This window comes from Zootermopsis nevadensis, unplaced genomic scaffold, assembly GCF_977971745.1.
Source record: "Zootermopsis nevadensis isolate Lab colony 2312 unplaced genomic scaffold, Znev_1.0 Znev_ptg000020l, whole genome shotgun sequence".
NCBI classification, from domain to species: domain Eukaryota; kingdom Metazoa; phylum Arthropoda; class Insecta; order Blattodea; family Termopsidae; genus Zootermopsis; species Zootermopsis nevadensis.
Genome location: NW_028259152.1, coordinates 2,123,699 through 2,144,074, shown reverse-complemented (window position 1 = coordinate 2,144,074; position 20,376 = coordinate 2,123,699). Strand labels below are relative to the sequence as shown.

At 37.1% G+C, this 20,376-nt stretch overlaps 2 protein-coding genes across 15 annotated transcripts in view; one reads left to right on the top strand and one right to left on the bottom strand.

The window, feature by feature from the left end:
- Nucleotides 1-20,376, bottom strand: part of LOC110840517 (uncharacterized) — a 102,752-nt gene that overhangs the window by 44,739 nt on the left and 37,637 nt on the right. For 5 of the 11 annotated variants that reach the window (XM_087352174.1, XM_022085602.2, XM_022085597.2 and 2 more), the window contains exon 1: nucleotides 11,747-11,977. The exons of 3 other annotated variants lie outside the window; for them this stretch is intronic. Coding sequence is in view for 4 of the 8 variants with exons in the window: in XM_022085597.2 (XP_021941289.1) it covers nucleotides 11,747-11,803 (57 nt within the window). In the remaining 4 variants the exon portion in view is untranslated. Of the gene's footprint in view, nucleotides 1-11,730; nucleotides 11,978-20,376 lie in introns of those variants that run through there. 3 more of the 11 variants (XM_022085603.2, XM_022085599.2, XM_087352175.1) reach the window with 3 other exon arrangements.
- The window catches only part of LOC110841018 (adenosine receptor A2b), a 58,488-nt gene that overhangs the window by 22,210 nt on the left and 15,902 nt on the right, over nucleotides 1-20,376 (top strand). The gene's annotated exons all lie outside the window — the stretch shown is intronic.

Genomic DNA, 20,376 nt, shown 5'->3' with positions numbered 1-20,376 from the left:
TTTGTTCCAATGATGATATAAAACGGGAAACCTATAATAATCACCAGAAGTTGGCAGAAAATCGACGTCGGTGCACTACTTTTTCCACTGCTCTACGCTCTAACCAATAACCACTTTAGAATGACTTAGACGGAATAACTTGGGTAAGGGACACGATAGGATTTCGTGTTATTGAATACCTGCAGGGAGAATACTTCTCACGGAGGTTAGAGTTGGTATGCGAAATAGCTTGGTAGAACATCTGCTGTGTCCTTCAGGTCACGGCTAGAAATTAGTGAGCTTTTCCATACTGGGATTCGCTCTACTGTCTATTCACCTACACGAGTCAGTGGATGTAAACAAAGAAAAGTGTGTGATCCCTTATTATGGTGGTTTCTACAGGCGCTATAACCCTCGGATCATATGACTAATTCCAAAGCACCAGAAGTAACCCGCATAACAAGGAATCACGTGATGATCATACATCACTCTGTTTATATCCACTGTTCCGTCTGGGTTAATGAACAGCAGTGGATAAAGAAGATTAGACCTTCTCATACCTGGCTCCATACCGAAGAGATGCGTAGGTCTACTGGGTAACTGATGTACCATTCATACGTAAGGTCGTTCTAAAAATATCCTCCACATTTAATTGTATATAATTATCTAACGACAAGGAAAATATTGCTGTGTTCGGTGTTTCTAAGTTCAGTAGTCCTGTGAGAATGTTCTGCAGTTCACTATAACAATCTGCACGCAGTGGAAGAACTCCAAAGCGAACTTTTGTCAACAAACTCTAGTTGCAATTGTGCAAAATTTCAGACGTCGGCTGCAGATGGTCTTCGACGCCGATGGTGGGCGTACGAAAATGTTATTTAATGACTGTCAATCTCCTAAGACTACCGAACTCAGATACACAAAATACAGTAATGTTTATTATGTAGTCAGTTAACTATATGCAATTAAATCTGTAGAGTCTTTTTAGAAAGACCCCGTAGCTGTCATGCTACTCTTTAGTTTGGGGTCATAGAACTTCTATATTTCTCTAGCTCGTTCTATATTCTACTCTTTTTGCTTGCATTTTCCTTCTATACACACCCTCCAACCTTGAGCCTGAAAACTTTCCTTGACAATGAATCACAAGACAAATCACCCAGACAACGAACACCTCTCAGTCTCAGAAACACTCAGCGGCATCTAAAGTTATAAAAAAGTGAAAGCGGGAGAGATGTCTGTATTAATGAGCCTATAACTTATCTACTCTTCCATGTCTTGATCTTTATTTCTCTGTGTCTGTGAAGCTTGGATGTCTATCGTTGAGGCACCAGTCGACGATGGAAGTCATTTATTGGCGCCAGAACTCCATTCACCGCGCTCAAATGTCACCAAAATGAAAAATGAGAGTAGCACAAAAATCTCCCTCTACGTATACAAACTGAAGCGTTACGTTCTTATAAAATTTTAAAATATCAGCTGCTCTCGAGACAGTGTCTATTCAGCGTCATATATTCTGTTTACAATCTAATATTTGAAGACGCCTGTCTTTCGAGTCGTTTCGCCATGTGGTCTGGTAGAAGTCAGCCGGGGTTACAGATGTGACTGCTGCCTCCATCATCAGGGCAGAAACTTTACACGAGATTACACGGCGCAACAATCCAGAAAACATACGTCTTATCTGAGCTAGCGTGCAGTAAGTGAGACTAACACGAAAGCGAGCTTCAGGATGACATTTCGATCCACGTCAACCTTTTGCGTTTCGTGATTGCTCGTATTATCTCAGTGAACTAACAATAGCCAGTATTCTGTCAGTGTTAGCGTCATTCATTCTCAACATCCATCTTCATCAATGATACGTGGATAGTAATTACGGATTTGCGATCAAAACTGGACGGACAGCCATTACCCGGACGTCTATAGAAGGGTAGGAATACACATGTTGATCCTGTCATTCTGATACACCGTGAGGTATAAAGTGTCACGGTATAATTAGGTTTGTTTAAGCTTGGCTGCGCTGCAAAAGTTTTGTTACGTTATGTTTTGTTTTGGTTTTTTGTATGAAATTATTTTAGGTTAGGTTAATTTATATTCACTGTTGACAGTTTTCTTCAACTGTGTTAATTTAGGTTTTGTTGTTTTCCTTTGGATTGCTTTATTTTATGTTAGGTTTTGCTAGATTGCGTTATATTAGGCTAGTTTGTGAAGGAGAAATGTTGAGAATTGTCTTTTTCGTGTTCCTCGGCCTCTGCTTCCGAGTTTGCATCAAGCTTAGTTGCCAAACAAAAGAATCCAACTTTAGCAAAACCAGAAGAAGATACTCTTTTTACAGGATGTGACCTATGTTCGTGTAACATCTGTGTCTATTCGAACAACTTTGGTTCGACTCTGTTATTCTATCGTACGTACCTTCCGAGCTAATTAAAAGATCTTTGTCGGTACTAGATTTTAGGACAGTTGGGGCTATCGTACCTGTAACGTCCTAACCAAAGCAGTCAACTTTGTTCTTGGGGTCGTTCTTTCACCGTTATTTTTCGAGCTACAAAAAAACATCATCTCCGATACCCGAACCCATGATGACATGTTTACGTCATTGCCTTAATTTCTGTAGTCTACTCTTTGCACCGTTTTTATATTGTGAATAGTTTCAAAGCTACATACAACATCTTCACTGGAACTACAACACTCGACACATTTCCGGGTTCTAGCCTTTGTTCTGTAATCTCCTCTGCTAAAAGAACAATTTCGGTTTTGACGACGTTGCTTGCTTAATTTCAGAGCTAAAATAACTTCCCTCAACGTAACTCAAACTCAGAATACTTCATTAGATTCCTCCAACATCAAGGCGATCTGATGATGGAGGTAGCAAGGACCTCTGAAACGTCGGTAAACTTCTACCAGGCTACACGGCGCAACAAACCAGAAGACAGTCATCTTCAAACACACCGCCGTGAAAACATCAAATCCTACAAAGATATAACCGCTCGTTTTCCGAATACACGACAAAATGACAACAAAACTCACAAATAAGAACTTTAACTTCTGTTCTTATACATCTGCAATATTTTATTCACAGCGTTGACTAAAAGATCGCTTGGAATATTTATCAGTTCCTGTTCCAATCCTTTGAGTGCTTTGTAAGAGACAAATCCCATGGAGAAGAAAGAAGCTTTCTCTCGCTTGGCGAGTGCCTGTGCATGAAAATGGCGTTTCAGCTGTCTAGAACAGAGAGTCAGGCAGTTCGTTTAATGCGGAAACCCGCATTATAATTAATTCCCAAACATTCCGACTTTCTTCCGGGTTGTCACACTTCCTACACAGACGACCTTGAAAAGCAGGGCCACTGCCGCTCAATAACACTGACGCACCGCCCACAGAGCGCCAGGGACAGGACCTTCAAGAGGGCATCCCTGATGACACAGCGCATTCGTTTAGAACTGTCTTCATTACAATTTCGCTTCGAGTATTGTGTAAGAAATATTTATTGTCGTGTGTACCAAGAATGAAAACTGGACACAGCTCAAAGACACGTGCTCATCCTGCCATCGATTCCCTGATAAGATTTGTGGCAGTCACTGAGCTAGCGTTTTCGCAACTGGACTTAAATGTGCAAAAAAACTGCCACAAACTTTTCTCCCATTAGATATCGGCTCACTCCTCCTCAAATCTAACTCGTTACCTACGGAATACTCTATTTAAGGCTTTCAGAACTCGCCCCATTACACTCACCTTGAAAATGACAACTGCAATATTTGCCAAAACACAAGTTGACGACATGACGGTAATACTCATTTTAAATTCTTGGCACTTCATCAAACCAATTGGTACGTAAGATGAATGTCTTTGATCTTCCGGTATGTTGCAGTGTTGTTTGGAATAGGTTTATCGACGTTTCAGAGTACTTGCTACCTCAATTAACAGGGCGATGAGCCATGAAACACCTCTGAAACGTCTGTAAACTTCTACCAGACAACACGGGGCAACATCCTTCAAACCCATCACCGCGAGAACCTGAAATATCACAAAGATTTTTCTTGGTTATCCTCAAACTCTGCAAGCGAAGTATAGAACAATATTTTAAATACGCAACGACCAGTTCCTTTCACGCCCGTTATAATTAGCTATCTATAAATCATCCAACCATTTTACGCTATGAAACTTATAAAGCGGGGAAAGTGTCGTTAAATAAAGGGGAAAAAATTGACTAGTTCAACGCAGCTTTGTCAATCGACAATATTCGAAAGTTTAATTTGTATCATTTGATCGATTTTTAATTACTAACATGTACAAACGATATATAAATAATTCTGTGTAAAACTGTCACTGGTAATATTTTATTAATAACTGCAATGCGCGTAGTGGGGTAACTTACGTTACATTTGCTGCTGAAATATTAAAAGTTAATAACTGAGACTGAACATTTTAATTAGACTAAACTGCATCCACAACTAAACTTTGTATAATTAAGCTATGCAATTATATGTAACTTTTTAGCGTACTCCGTATAACATTTGGCTTGCTAATTACGCTATGAGTGTCGAAAAACACAAGCCCATCCTTGATTTAATTACAAAGGCCACTAATAAACATATAAACGAATAAATTCGCAGATATTATTAATCGCACAGACTAGACCAGCTAGTACAGTAAATGGCGTCTGGGCCAGACGACCGGGGTTCAATTTTTTTCGTCGTCAAGAGGTCCAGACCGGATCTGCTGTCACACGGCCTCCTGTCCTGGAGACACCGGGGGCTCTTTGCCCACGAGCGAAGCGGCCGGAGTCGTGAAAGCGAACATTCGTCTCCATCGACGCAACAGAATCGGCGAGATGCAGTGGTAAAGCTGTTAAAGACTGAAGGTGTTCATTTCCGAGGTTCAAGTTTAAAATCTGTTGAGGTGACATCGAACGACATCAATGAACGTCGTTGCTTTGTACTTTGGCTTGAGGCTTCGGATTTCGTTCCGACTTCATTTAATTTTCTTACCCTTTCAATAACGTTCCTAACCTGAGTCTTCATGACCTTTGTTTTTCCTTCATTTAATACGACATCCACTTATCAGACAATTTCCTTTATAATCGTCATCAAAGCGTCTGTTCTACTCGTTCATTCATTCTTCTCAAAATACATTCTGTCTTCAATAAACTTCTAACCCGTTTTCTCTTAAAGCACATCTTCTTATGTTTTACCTTCTCCATACTAATCCTTTCCTGGTCTTGTCACTGTCAAAATATTTTCATATTAAGATGGCTGTCTTCGGAGTTGTTTCACCGTGCAGTCAGGTAGAAGTTTACGACGTTTCAGAGGTGCTTGCTACCTTCATCACTAGGGCGATAAGTTAGGTGCGAAGACAGCCAACTTCATTCTCGCCTTGTTGAGGACCTCAAATGTCACCTGTTCTTTTAGGATTTCTTATATAAAGTTCCAAGTATGATTCGGCCTGCAACGATGCGTTAAATGCAGAAACTACGTATTTCAGAATAAGGAAAGATATTATGATAACTACTGAATTGGAAATAATCTGATAAAACTCGTATAATTTGTTTTAATATACAATTCGGTCATTTTTCTGCTTCTGTCTTCAGGTTATGGGAGGACGAATCTGTTCGTACCCCTGGTCCAGTTAGTCTCAGAACACCTGGAGCTCGTGACATTCCTGACTAAACGATAACTACATTAAGTTAGAAATCGTTAATTTAATGAAATTCATTAAAGTATGCCCTAACTGCAAAATACTCATTTAGAGATGTTATAATGGAATAATAGTTCATGATTTAAAGTTTTTCCCAATGAATATCATTTCCATGTTGGTCCAATTCCCTATCCTTCGACCTTTCTTATCTGTCGCAGAGAAATTTTCACGCACGCTACGTCCAACCTGGAGTTTTCGTGGTTATATGGACTTAATGTTAAATCAACAAAAACACAACACGTATACTACATTACACACAGCATTATGCTAATCAAAGAATATTTTAAAACATCAATGGTTTTAAGCGTCCCTTAAACATGATTCTGATAGTTTTGGAAGTAGTAATTCAGTCTATGCTCGTATTGACCTTTGTAAGTAACGCCTGAGAGCCCCAGATGACAGAGAATTCCTGTACCGAAAAAGGATCTATGCACATTTTGTCTATCTGAAATATTGGAAAAGACTGTAATATAGATTTAAGCGTGTCCATGTGTTTTATTAAGACTTCACCTGGGATATCAGTAACATAGGAAATATCATTGCCCAGGCAATAAGAAACATTTATATTGCTATTCACTGTTATAACAATGTAGTAATATGGCGAAACTAAACGGACGAGAGCTTTTGCAGGTCCGAAATTGCCATGATCGTATTTTCGTCGCTGAATTAATTCAGGTCACTATCAGACCCCTTTTTCATTCAATCTGAGTAGCTACAAAACACGAAAAGGCTACTTAAATATCTGGGTTGTTGCATCATGTCTGATAGAAATATACTGATATTTTCGAAATAATTTGCTGTCTGCAACATCAGAGCTACTCATCGCCCTGATAATGGCAGTTCGATGACTATTGCATTCTAAAGAATGACTCTACCCCACGGAGTTATATTTTATAACAAAAATGGAGCATTTAATAGTATGTGATATTCTTTCGAAGACTGTGTTTATGTACCCTGCTGTAGTCGATAATTTTATACAATATATACACGTGTACACAACACAATAACCAATCAATCAAAACAAACTTTGAGTTATTTGTTAATAACAATCCGCAGGTTGCATGTTTAGGTCTTTTTTTCCTCATACGTCAATATGAAGGTACATTTTAAAGATATCAAATACAAAAAGGTTACAAAAGTGTGTTGAAAACAGAAGACATACACGCGCACACGTGTAAGTTTCCTTTAACAATAAAATGTGGGTCGAATGTAAGGCATTGCAAATAACAGACTCTGGGTACGTTTAGTTGAATACGTGCCCACTGGCCCCTTAAATAACTACTAAAACAATTGCTCCTTTCTGCTGTAAACTGCGGTATACATGACGCACGATTTCCTAAAACACTATTCAAATATTCTTTTGGCATTCAATAACGGGTGAAAGCATTCATTTAAAGCTAACAGAGAACGCAAATAAATATTCTGAAACGATCTTTAAGCTTTATTTTCCAACGACATTGAGCAGAATCCTTCTCAAGAGGCTAACAGTCGCTCAGCTAGACAATAAATTATTCACCTTTTATCCTACCCGCAGGCTTAATTACTGTGTTCACAACAGCCCGCCAAACATCGCTATCCTGATCCAGTCCATACCATCACATTCTATTTCCCGACGATGATTTCAGTATAATTCTCCCGTACACAGAGAATACCATTAGTATCTCGATCAATTGAACTTAAAACCTAAATGTAAATATAAATTGTGTCAAAGTAAACCTCCCACCATTCCCCTTGCATTTCTTAACACAACAGAACAAGGAAATGAATGTCTGAAGGCAGTAATTTTCAGTCGAATTTTTTTTTAAACATTTCGTGTAAATCTTATAGTACCAGTAACTATTAATCATTTTGATGGGCTTGTCACTAATAAATTAGAAGTAACTCACCTCGTGTGACTAGAACCGAACAGAACTATCACTATAAAGCAACTCAATGCTCGGAAGTACGTTTATAACTTGAGTAAAACCAGGAACTCCAAGCTACAAAGTCTTTGTTAACATTTTTGCGTGAAAGATAGTTGTGCAGTTAAACCAACACAGCCATGAGGAAAATGTGTTACTTACATGGCTAGTCGGCTTCAAGAACGTTATTGTTAGCAGGCGATTATGAAGATGACTGTCTTCCGGGAGTTTCAGTGTGCAGTCTGATATAAACCGACCGACGTTTCAGAAGATGTTAATAGATGCAGGCAGTAAATTTCTCTGAAACATCGGTCAGCATCTATCAGACTACACGGTGTAACAACCCAGAAGGCAGGAATCTTGACTGTTAGTAGCCATTTGAATAATAAAACTGAAGAAATACAAATCTAATAGATTTCGGATCATCCTGTCGATGGACAGTAAATTACTTGCAGATTGTCGTAAACTGGGACAGCTAACAGACTCATTGGCGTTTAACGTTTCGAAATACTCTGTTGGCTCCTTTATATATCATGCAGATGAAGGCGACAGGTGCAACCGAAATATATTAATCATATACAATTTAACAACGTATCACAGCCCCGAATATGACAAATTGAATTTTCAATTACTATTATTAAGTAGGTCCTGTGGTAGTTCCGAGAAGTCACCACTAATTTGAAACACAAATAAATATGTCTGCAAGTATTTTTACAACAAATCGCCTGAAGACGGAAATAGAGACAATTCCCTAAACGTCGTGTTTTACTTCAGGAAGAGGGAAGTATACAAAGTAATACTGGTATAATGTTGTATGTTTTTGAAAAATGTTTCGGTCCGGTGTATAATTAAAGACACTAAAAATGCATAAGGATTCACTCATATCAAAGATTTACGTCTTCAGTCTATGTAGTTACTTAACTTGCATACCACTGTTGATTTTGATAGCAAGAAGTTTCAGATACTGTTAATTCACTGCATCTCGTACTCAATTCTCCTGTGAACATGTGCGTTCTAGTTCACATGTGTGTGGGAGGCTGGCTAATAAAACGCGAAAATTTGATTCCACAGCGAGACTTCCCTTCTCGCAACGCCAGATGACGACGATCTGTGTCTCACACATACGTAGCCTACCTTGCAATTACTTGAGCTGCATTCATTTCATGAAACAAAGTGGGCCGTGGAAGGACACGACAAGTGAATGTCATTGTCCCAACACCCACAAACATCGTGAAATGTAGCTATATGAAATATTATACCACATACACACATTTTACTCACTGTCAGTAACAAAATCGAATTGTTGTGTGGGATTTCTCTCCACCTAAAACTGCGTTCCTCATGTCATGTGTTAACTTTTTTAATTGAATCCCCTCTAGGCATACACTCCCAATACTACGTAAACATTTCCCACGCAATGTTGCAGATCAGCATATTTCAACAGACAGGAAATAACACAATTTTAGTAGCTAGCTGAAGGCTAGGTATGTCTAATCGTGTTTCACGTAGAAAGGGAAAATTTAATTTTAAATGTACTTGGTAAACTGCGCTGACTAACTCCATAGAGCGAATTCCTTGAAAAATTAATAGTCGCTTAGTTAATCAGCGCATTATCAGCGTCTTATGGAATCCGAGCTACGACATGCATACCCTGTGCTGTTAGGACTAGAAAACACTGGAATTTACGCAGTGATTACTCACAGAAGATAGGCCCTGCTGCAACTAATTCTTCCGGTACGAGTGGGTAACTTTGTCTCTCGGCATACCGGAGGCATATAAATTGACGGTGTATGAGGACAAAGAGTTGAAGAAAATAAATTTGGACGGAAGGACGAGGAACGAACAAGAAAATGGAGAGAAAGTTAACTAATGAGAAGTTTTATAATTTGTAATTTGTAAAGTTGAAATGGCTGAATATAAACTGAAGCAGGCACAGGGAAGATGAGAAAGAAATTCCAAAAGAACAGTCGGAAAACCTCTAGCGAAGAGACCGCTGCGGACACTTAGGCGAAGGTGGAAAAATATTATTAAAACGGATGTTTGTGGATTGAGGTTGAAGACTATACAGTTTCGTGTAACGACTCAGTGGCGACTTTTGGCAAACATGGTAATAAATCTTTCGCTTCTACAGTAACACGGAATTTATTGAACCATAGTCAGTAGCCTATTATTTATTTAAGAATGACTATGTATAAACCTTAGAGTTAGTTAATTCGTGAAGTACAGTAAATCTAAACCTGTCCTAAAAATGGGTTTATAATGTCTTAAAAGTCGAAAAAATTTCCATTAATAAATTAAAATACAAATGTGAGTTAAGATTTTTTATTCTGCGCTACAAATGTAATTTTAATAATACATTTGTAAGAACTGAGATAACTTTAAATGTTAAGTTTCTTTCGTACGTATGAATTCTTTACGAATATCGGTCATTTTCAGAGAAGAGAAGCCACCGAGTGACAGCTGTGTATACATGCGAGACAGTTTTCTTACGACTGAAGAAATCGCAACATCCACAATAATGATGACGCAGTTTCTGGAATAAACTCACTGGGCACGGGATTTACAACGCATTCATTTCACTACAGAATGCTTGCAAGTCTTTTTCTGTGAAATAAGATGTCTATAAATCTTTGAGAATGACTGCTGCACTAATGGACAGGTAACGGTTTTATAAACTGTCTTATTTCCTTTCAAGACCAAGACTGCTCATGTCAGATCGCTAAAGATATAATTGATTTCGACATGAAACATTACATAAACCTAAAACAACAAGAAATACAGTCTGAGTCTTGTCAAGTTTTAAATTAACAGGCTGGAATTGTAATTCGGATAGAAACAAGAAACACTCATACAATTTTGTTGGAGTAACGTCCTGAAAAGTGACCACCTGCATGCACAAAATTGAGACAGAAAAATTATTAAAAAATGTAAATTGTTTATTAAAATTTTGGTCGTATTATTTAGACCAAACTTCGTTATAATTCACGTTAGGTACTCCAAAGTATCAGTTTCTACACAAGCTAATTACAAAATTTTGCTTCAGTTCACTGTAACAAATAATATAAAATCCGGTTGTAGCAGAAAGGCATTCAAATGAAAATTATTATTGAAGTATTTTTTTAAAATCATCAAAACATATATTTTCCTTAATTCTACCACTGTATACATTCCAGATTATGACGTTACCCATCAGATTCCATCCAGACACATTTACTTTCGGCCCATTCTCTTATTTAAAAAGTTTAACGGATTAATGTATAGATTATGTATCATACAAAGTTATCATAAAAAGTGGGAAAGGAAAGCTGCAACTTGAAGTTGTTTCACATTCAGGAGCGATAGGATTAACTTTTCCAGCAAGCTTTCCTGATATTGTTTTCTGGAGGCCAGGAGAGGATACGCGGTGGAATATCATCTAACTTTCTAGCTACTGCTTCAGGCGCTCTGTTATTTAACTCAACGACGTACTCTACCCCCGTGTTATAATACCGTGGCCAGAATAGGATTTGATGAAGTCACTTCAATCTGAGAAACTGGTTTTCTCTTTATTCCAAACTGCGCACAGCTTACGTGACGCTAAATACAAAACACAGTGAAAAGATGCAGTCAAATATTTTATGTAAAGTTTACATACTTAATTGGCCCTGAATGTTATTCACTGTGGAACCAAACCTCACAGCCGGGCAATCATAATTCGCTTCATGGCATTATGATTTAAATTTTGTGCAGGTTATCTCTCTGAAACAGGTCATTCGATTCAACAACTTTCTTTATTTTCTTTCTAATTCTTATGTCCTGCCGTCATTCAAGTGACGTCATGTTTAAACTTTTAATGAATATTAGGCTATCTGCACTGAACCTACTATCTATTAATATAACTCACTTCAATTATAACTATTAGGTGGGTTATTATAATTTACCATTGTTAATGGTAATAATAAAAACAAGAAATAAAATTTTAATTAAACGACGACCGTGATGTGAAAGTTAACCATAAAATCTACACATAATTCAATCATCACTGTTAGAAAATAAAGGAAGTCTTGAGGCTTTAATAATTACTTGAGTCAGAATTAATTGTGTTTACACATATTTTTGTGGTAAAGGACACAGATTAAAAACACTGATAATGTCAAGGCATAATGCCTTGCTCCATTTTACCTACATGCGTAACAACTGACCTCCACGTGTCGTCCCTGGCGTACAGCAACATGTGCTTTGTCCGATGTCTGTACCATAGTAACACGATCGAAGTTATATTTGGAGATTTATCATACTTCACAGAGCATACTAAACCATAACGAATATAATATAACACTTTGTATTAACATCGCACCGTGAATTTCAACCAAATAAAGACATCTTCAAACAAGTTCCACGTCTATCACTCTTGCACGAATAAACATGACTCATTTCAGTGACGACCTGCATGCATTCGTGAAAGTCCGGTTTCAATTCGATAATTTCCGTGACATCATAAGTCACAGACGTCATTTTAAAATGCTGGTAACCAGAATTGCTATCATAGTAATATTAAATCCTTTAAATCAATGGGGTAGGTATGCTAAGTACGTAAACTGCATTTTTACCGATGGAAACCAGACATCATAAGTTAATTAACTTTAACAGAAAAGTATGAGCAACATGAGGTATTCTGATGACACATAAAATATAGATTAAGATGATTGATTAGCAACTTTAACATCTCAGCACTCACTTAAAAATCGAATTCTAAACCTAGAACCAATACAACCAAAACTACAACAGATCTGCAAGGCGAAACACGAAGAATTCATTAGAGCTGAAGTACTTATAGGATTTGAGACTTTCGAGGCGAGTACAATCGATAAAATCTTCTCGGGCAATCAGCCGCGTTGTTTTTCTCTTCCGTGAATCTAATTTTGTGGAAAACAGCATTCCATTCAAGAATTGGGTTCGTATTTTGTAATGGATGGAAAATTTAAAACAAAAACGGATCGCGTTTCAAAATGTACGCTTCATCCGAGCTCTTCCTACTGAAACTGAGGGTTTCATAACAATGTCGTTAACGCCACAGAAACCGGACGCCTGGTACAAATTATTCTGAACACCTTTTAACTCTTACGTAACATTGTAATTATTTACGTCAAGAAAGCAGAATTTCATACCAGATTTCCTATTAATAAAACAGTTCTTTCATTAAGGAAAATTTTATTGGCAGAATATAAAATCTAATTAACTAATTAAATAAAGCACAGCCTTCTTGAGAAATAACAGTCCCTGAATTTGTCAAGAAATTACTTATATCTTATGGAAACGGAAGATTTATTACGGTGGTAACAAGACCGCCATTGGTGAACTATACAGTGCCAATTCAATCCACACGCTTCTGTTAAGCTTTTAATCAATTATAATATTATCCTCCCAACTGTGCTTAAATTCCCATAACATTCTCTTCTCTTCAAATTTTAGAACAAAAATCCCTCATGCGTTTGACGTCAATCCTGTAAATGCTATTAAATGGTGACGAAGTGTCTGGGGGTTGCTTTAGAGTAAGTTCATACACAAAGTCAGTTGCGACTCTTTCTGGAAGTTCCAGAACTCTAATAAAATACAGAAGAAATTTATGTTAATATGAATGTTATCAAGCTGGACAAGTTCCATATTTTAATATGAATCCGTTTTCACTGTTCATATTTTGTTAAAAGCATCCAGTCTACACGGCAAATAACATTCCTCTTTTCTCCTGTCGTCGAGAAGTGACGTCATGGACTTCTGCTGAAATCAATACCAGTTCCCCCAAGTATTTCGGAGGTTTGCCTTTGCACTGCACATATTATCCCCATCGATATCGCCGAAATCATCTCAAAATATGAAAACTGACCTACGAATTTCATCATCCCGCCTTTATTCTGAATTCAATCCTTACCCCTCGGTTATGAGGGAAGAAATATCTAAATTAGTTTTGCCCAGCATTTGTTAAACAAAAACAGCTAAAATAATATTATCTGATTAAATCAAGGAATGCGAGACCGACGACGCATGTAGCACGAATGGGAGACATGAAAAATGCATGCAAAAGTTTAGTCGAAAAATGTGTAAGGGCAAGAATAAGTTGGAAACCAAGGCAGACGATATAACGACCTTTACAAGGGAATGTTTATGAAAAAAGTTTTAAACTTTAGTAACTAACTCAATAGAACAGAGTCTTTGGGAAACCAACTATTACTCAGCTAGGCATGTAATTTACCACCTTTTATGAAACCCGAAAATTCATTACTTTGTTAATAAAAATCCAACAAGATCCTTTCCTATCATGATTAAAATCATTAATAATTTAGTCTGAGGTAGGTACTGCGAACCCATTTCTGCCAGAATGTCTGACACACGCTCCAATAACATTGCAGATTATATAAAAATTCTACCCCAAGAATTCCTCATCCGAACACAGTATCAAACTCCTGAAGTGTGAGCTGTTTTGTGATAAAAGAAAGAAAACACTTTTTAATCATTGTACTTTATGTAATTCGAATCTATGTTCATGTACGTATGCCATTTTACATCAACCCTTTTGAAAGCCACGTCACCCAGGTTACCAACAAATGTCACGACCAACGTCTTAATAAATGAAATTCACAACAGGTATGCCTTTAGCTATCCGCTCTCTTTTTTAAGGTTTGCTCACCCCTCATATTTGATTACATTTGCAATTTATGTTACATTCGGCCCTTTATTTAATTTCCCTTCTTTCTGGTTCCGGAAGACAGAACAGTCTTTAAACCAATGAAAGCTCTCGTTCTATTTTACCTGCGATATATTTTGAACTAATAGTCAGGATTTGTAAAACTGTATGCAATGAATAATGAAATAATGAACTAGCAAGAAACGTCGCAGCGAATCAACAAACAATGTTCAAATTATATATTTGACCCACGCAAGATCACGCTATACGCGACATACATTTACGAAACAACATTGAATGTGATAACAAAGTACAATTGATCTAGAAGAGGATAACTTTCCGATATTTAATGGACATCTGACGAAGGATTGCATTTAGAATATTACATTTAAATTTATATCGATTATACACCTGAAGATGGTTCATTGAAAACCGAAACATGTCGTGAAAATGATGATGCTCTAATTGTAAATCGAACATTTCGATAGAAAGAGCTTCATTTTAATATATTTTAAATATTTTAAATATTAAATGTTAATTATAGTAATAATATTTTAATATTTAATAAAATATTTTATTGTGATTAGACGGTTAAAATAAACAATTATAATCATCACAATATGACGCAACAATATCAACTTATATATTTTTAATTATATGCTTTTTTGGGTCATTTAAGTACAAGGAAGAACAGCATGGCTTCTGCACAAAACACACATGTGGCTTTTTGTTTGAGACGAAAATCCACGGAACGTGTGGAAGATGATTAGTGTTTTACTTACAGAGTTGTATTTTACGTTTGTATTGTGGCCACTTAACACACTGTGAGGTAGAGGCTTGCTATTAGTACAGCAGACTACCCACATCTCTTCAAAACAGATTTATTGAATTCGTCAATCTGCTCGACTCTTTTCACTGCTACTTCTTGTTGAAGCTACTTACATCTCTCTCCTATTTCCTTCTCATTCTTCACTCTTTAGGAAGAGTAAAATGCTGAAGTGAATACTTTAAAGAGGCTAGAAGAAACGTAGTTTGGAAAAAAACTGAATAATGAGCTCCGTATACTCTTCCCTGCATATTTTAGGGTGATCCAATCCAGAATAATCACATGGGCGTAGCACGTAGCATACATCAGATACACGAGAAATACACGAGCGTTTCAGTCACAGAATCTGCAAGGCAGAGAGTACATAGAAGACCTAGACGTAGATATGAGGGTAGTAATCAAATTAATTATGAGAAAATGCGTCAGAGTGTCGACTGGAATCATATGGCTCAGAGGAGAAACCTGGCTGTTGCATCACTGTAATGAATTTCTTGACTATCTATTAGCTTTTCAAATTCTCGGCTTCATAAAATTATCAGATAAGAAATATTTTGACTTGATATACGGGGTAATAATGAGAATAAAATATTAAAAATGTAGTTCAGCGTCACGACAAAATTACCAGATTATAAATTAGTTTCTTGAAAAACTGACAGTCTATTAAATTTTCAGGAAGGATTCTACTCTGTGCAATTAAATATGTAAGTATTCTGAGAAGGATGTGCACGTGGCAAGAAGTTAAGAACGCAATTATTAATTAGCAACAAACATCGTTGAAGAAAATTATACAGAATAAAGAAATGGCTGCAGAGAATGGACATAATAGTAGAATTCATAAAAATTAGGTTGGCCACGAGCATGTCCAGCCGACTATTTGCCCATGCGCAAAGGACAATGTGCAATCTTCAACTGCTATGTAACGGATTTAATTAAATTTAATTACGTTGGATTAGGGTGGGGTAAGTTAGGTGACGTTAGTGACTCTTTTCTTGAGGTATGAACTAAATTCTTCAATATTATTTAGATTTATTTTGGCTTCAGTGGGTTAAAATAATCATCTTGCTTAATGTCGGACCACAACACACAAAAATATCACTCAGTCCTTTGCTTTTTGCCAGTTTTCATATCACTCTTTTGACTTTATTGTCCGGTGACGTAAACGTCTTGCCGCCTTCCTGTCGGTGCTGATTTTGTCTTTATAAAGCACTTAACGTTTTAGGTTCCGTCGCGCAATTCCAATCACGTCAGTAAACTTCTCAATCTGGCTTGTCACTAGAAAGGAAAATATACTTTAAAAAAACTTTATATTGCGCCAAGAATTTCGGTTACATATCTAAAGTTACACAAAACGAGCAAAGAAACTCCTAATTTCGGATTCGTTACAGCGGTAAAGTTGGTACAATTCCTACCACTGCTAACATTTGTTAGGCAAGCGGCGTGTATATATATTAGCCGTAAAGTAAGCCTGGCTTCTACGTGCGAGTGATGCCTCTGAATAAAACTGCAGTTTTGTCTAAAGCATAATAAACCTGCTTAATTTTATAATTAAGAAAGAAGCCCTGATCAAACGTTTAAGCCACATATATTCCAACACTTTTCAAACTGCGGTGAGAATTAATGGATGTAATTCTGACATAACATTTCAATATCAAAATACACTAAAATTCCCACAAGACAACTGTCTTACACCCTGTCGTCTTGTAGCAAATGACCGACGTTTCACAAGTCTTTACTGCTTCCACTGTCAGGGCGATTGTCGTAACAACTTGAAACGTCAACGGAAATTGATTGATTGACTGATAGATTGATTATGAATAAATCTAAAATAATTACGAGAACCAGCCACTGATGGAATTAAAACTTACTTACATATAAGAGACAAATACATATGAATATATGGATTTAAACTGTTTGCACACGTTTAATAAACACACGACGCAGGGAACGATAGATATCTCGGCATTCTTGATTAGAGACGAAATATCCAGACCACCAACACCTGAATAAATCAGAGGTATTGGTAATCCTTTAAACATTCCACGTTATTTGTAAACCACTATTTCAGTATGTGGTAGCCTAGTAGCTATTGATTCCGGGGTTTTATTTTTTATACAATGTCACATACACACTCAATGCGTTGGTGAACTACTGGAACCGTTCTAGTTATACCATGAATATATACCAGAAGTTATTCATGTTTTCCATTTTATTATCAACGACCACAAGCCTGTTCTGCTGCCTATTACATGAACTAAATATGAATCCACGGCATTCATTAGTTAACATATAAGCTACTCCTCGTTACCAGGACTAATTTTCAGCGAACGCCATTTACTCTGTGATACCAAATCACTCTCATTAACCTTTGGAACTAAGAACGTACGCTCCATACGTTCATTTTCGAAATCTGTTCGTATTTATTTCAGACTTCTAGGCTGACTTTTTTGAGTGGTGAAGAAAAACTCTCAAATAAGCAATGCGAGGATAACATTTATGGTGATTTCTTTAGTGGCAATAAGTTCTGCATGAAGTCAATCATTTCCTTTACTGTAGTAAGGAGAGCTTTGACATAGATACTGTACGAATAAAACCCAGCCCCGTCGACTGCAGTTTACAATGATATTTCGAGAATCAATTAAAGATATTACGTGAACAAATTTACTGAACTGACTTGTGTCCGTTAAAGAATAATTACAGTAAGAGTGTGCGTATAACAAACAGGAAGAAGAAGAATTCACTCCGCATCTGCCGAAGTAATTACGTTCAAAGACATTGATTCCGTAACCCAATCGCGCGTTCAGATACCTTACTCGTGACACGCGTTAGGGTAATATAAGTTTACGAGCGAGGAAAAGCAAGTGATGCATCCGTTTCAAAATTAGAGACACAAAAACGTACGATCAGACAATGTCTATTAAAATATTTTAATTCGTGAAATTCGTGTGAAATTTATCGTATTATTGTTAATATAAAAAATTAAGTTTTTGTAACAGATGTCAGTGACTCCAACGCGCACTTTATATGTACGTATGCACACACCGTATATAAATATAAATAAATATATATATATATATATGTGTGTGTGTGTGTGTGTGTGAATGTACAGAGCGAATACTCAGTGACCCCAAAAATTGTGTTATGCAGTCCCGCACAATATACTGTTGTTAATAATCAAACCGGCAACTGACTCTTAGGCGGTTAATGCACCGCACACACTTTTGCGTCGCTTTATTCTCGCACAGAACGACTGGAAGCAAACCAGCACAAGAAACTTTTGTACGTCGTGCGGGACTGCATAACACAAAATCTCTCAGGCACTGAACATTCCCTTTGTGCATTTCAAAGCGATATTCTATGCATTATCTTGAACCCTGAAGATTAATCCAGTACCTTTATTCGAAACGCTGGTATCTGCCTACATGTCCACATGGCGTTACTACCCACATCACAAACATCGAGAAGCAAATTAATTATTCCAAAATAATGCCTAGTGTGTATTTAAACGACAGCAAGGCACTGGAACCTTCCTGACTTCCGCAAAATGTTCCAATGGTCAGAACAGTAATCCATTACACACAGTAAATGAGACAGAATCAGAGAGAATCGCTACATATGCAGGTCTCCAGACAGTCTTTGGGGCAATTCATTAATCAGAGTGTGTCCATGCGGATACAGCGGCCATCGCCCTGTAATGTATTGCACTGAATCTGTTTCACTGGTGAGAAATGGCGGTGAATCCGATCCAACAGACATAGGTTATGAAACACGACAACTTATCACGCATGAGACCAGGGAATGACGGACAGTGTCAGAAACTCCCGAGGAACCAATCAACATCAGGCGCAATCGGAGTTACTATGAAATCATACAGGAGCTCCACAAATAGACTTTTTCTTCGCGTACCGCCAGGTTGATATAAGGTGGTCCTTCAGTAAATAAGAAATGTTAGAAGATTTCTGTCTTCTGGGTTGTTGCGCTGTGTAGTCTGTCGATGTTTACCAACGTTTCAGAGGTCATACTGCCTCCGTCATCAGAACGATATGGCAGTATGACCTCTGAAACGTTGGTAAACATCGACAGACTACACAGCGCAACAACCCAGAAGACAGAAATCTTCATAGCGTAGATAACTTAGAAAGAATCGCCCTGATGACGGAGGCAGTATGACCTCTGAAACGTTGGTAAACATCGACCAGACTACACAGCGCAACAACCCAGAAGACAGAAATCTTCATACTCACCGCTGTGAAATCCGCAAATCTTACAAGAAATGTTAGCATTTATATTATCTCTTGGAGGTAAACAATTTATTCACGGTTAAAGACTACAGAAAGCGACGATGATAACAGGTCCAGTGTCACTAATATAAAATTGTATGTGTTAAGGTATGTAAATAACTGATAACAACAGCCATGCGGTTTAATGCGATTAAAGTACTGGAGCGTTGGAATATTAGATTCGCGGGTTTGATTCTTAGACAATGGTTTTATGACCACGATGTTTGTGGTGGCTTGTGCGAATAGTTTTCTTTTATTGCGACATTTCTGCGTCCTACCAAATGTCTAAAGAATTAATTGTTCCATTACTTCAGAACTAATTTTGAACTGGAATGGAATGAATGAACGTATCGCTGACAGCCAAATAAGAAAAAATAAAACTGCTAACTAAAAAACTAATTCTTGAGAAAATACGAGACACTCATAAATTATGAAATAACCCAATACACAACAATCATCACTAAATACATATTACATGGATCACGGATAACCATTGTGTTTCCATTGTTGCAATATCATCTTCAAGTGGTACACACATGCGAGGTTAAACTGAAATTTATAAAACCAATATAATTGAAGTATTTATAAGGACTGCACTTGTACGAATTAGCAGGTGGAATTCACGTAGTGCAGAGACTATATAATCACTCAGCTACTGTGTTCATAACAACCTGTTAAAAGTGACTAATAAGATCAGATCAGAACTGTTATTACTTGTATGTTAGCTGCGTCGACTAGACGAGTTACTAAGACCAAAATAAAAATCTAGAGTAAACGGACGATTATGATTTTCGATTTCGTAAATACGTGGCAGAAAAAGTTACGATTGTTCTGGAATTTCCAAGAAAATAATGATAAAACCAGTCAGTAAAGTTGGTTTCCAACCGGGGTTCGAACAAGGTACAACCCGAAACTGATATTTACCATGTAGAGCAAAATATTAATTTTTTAATAAAAATTAATCAGTATTGGTATGTCTACATTTATATTAGGTTATTAATATTATGAGTTTCATTAAAATCCATACAGGCATGCTGTGTTTTTAAA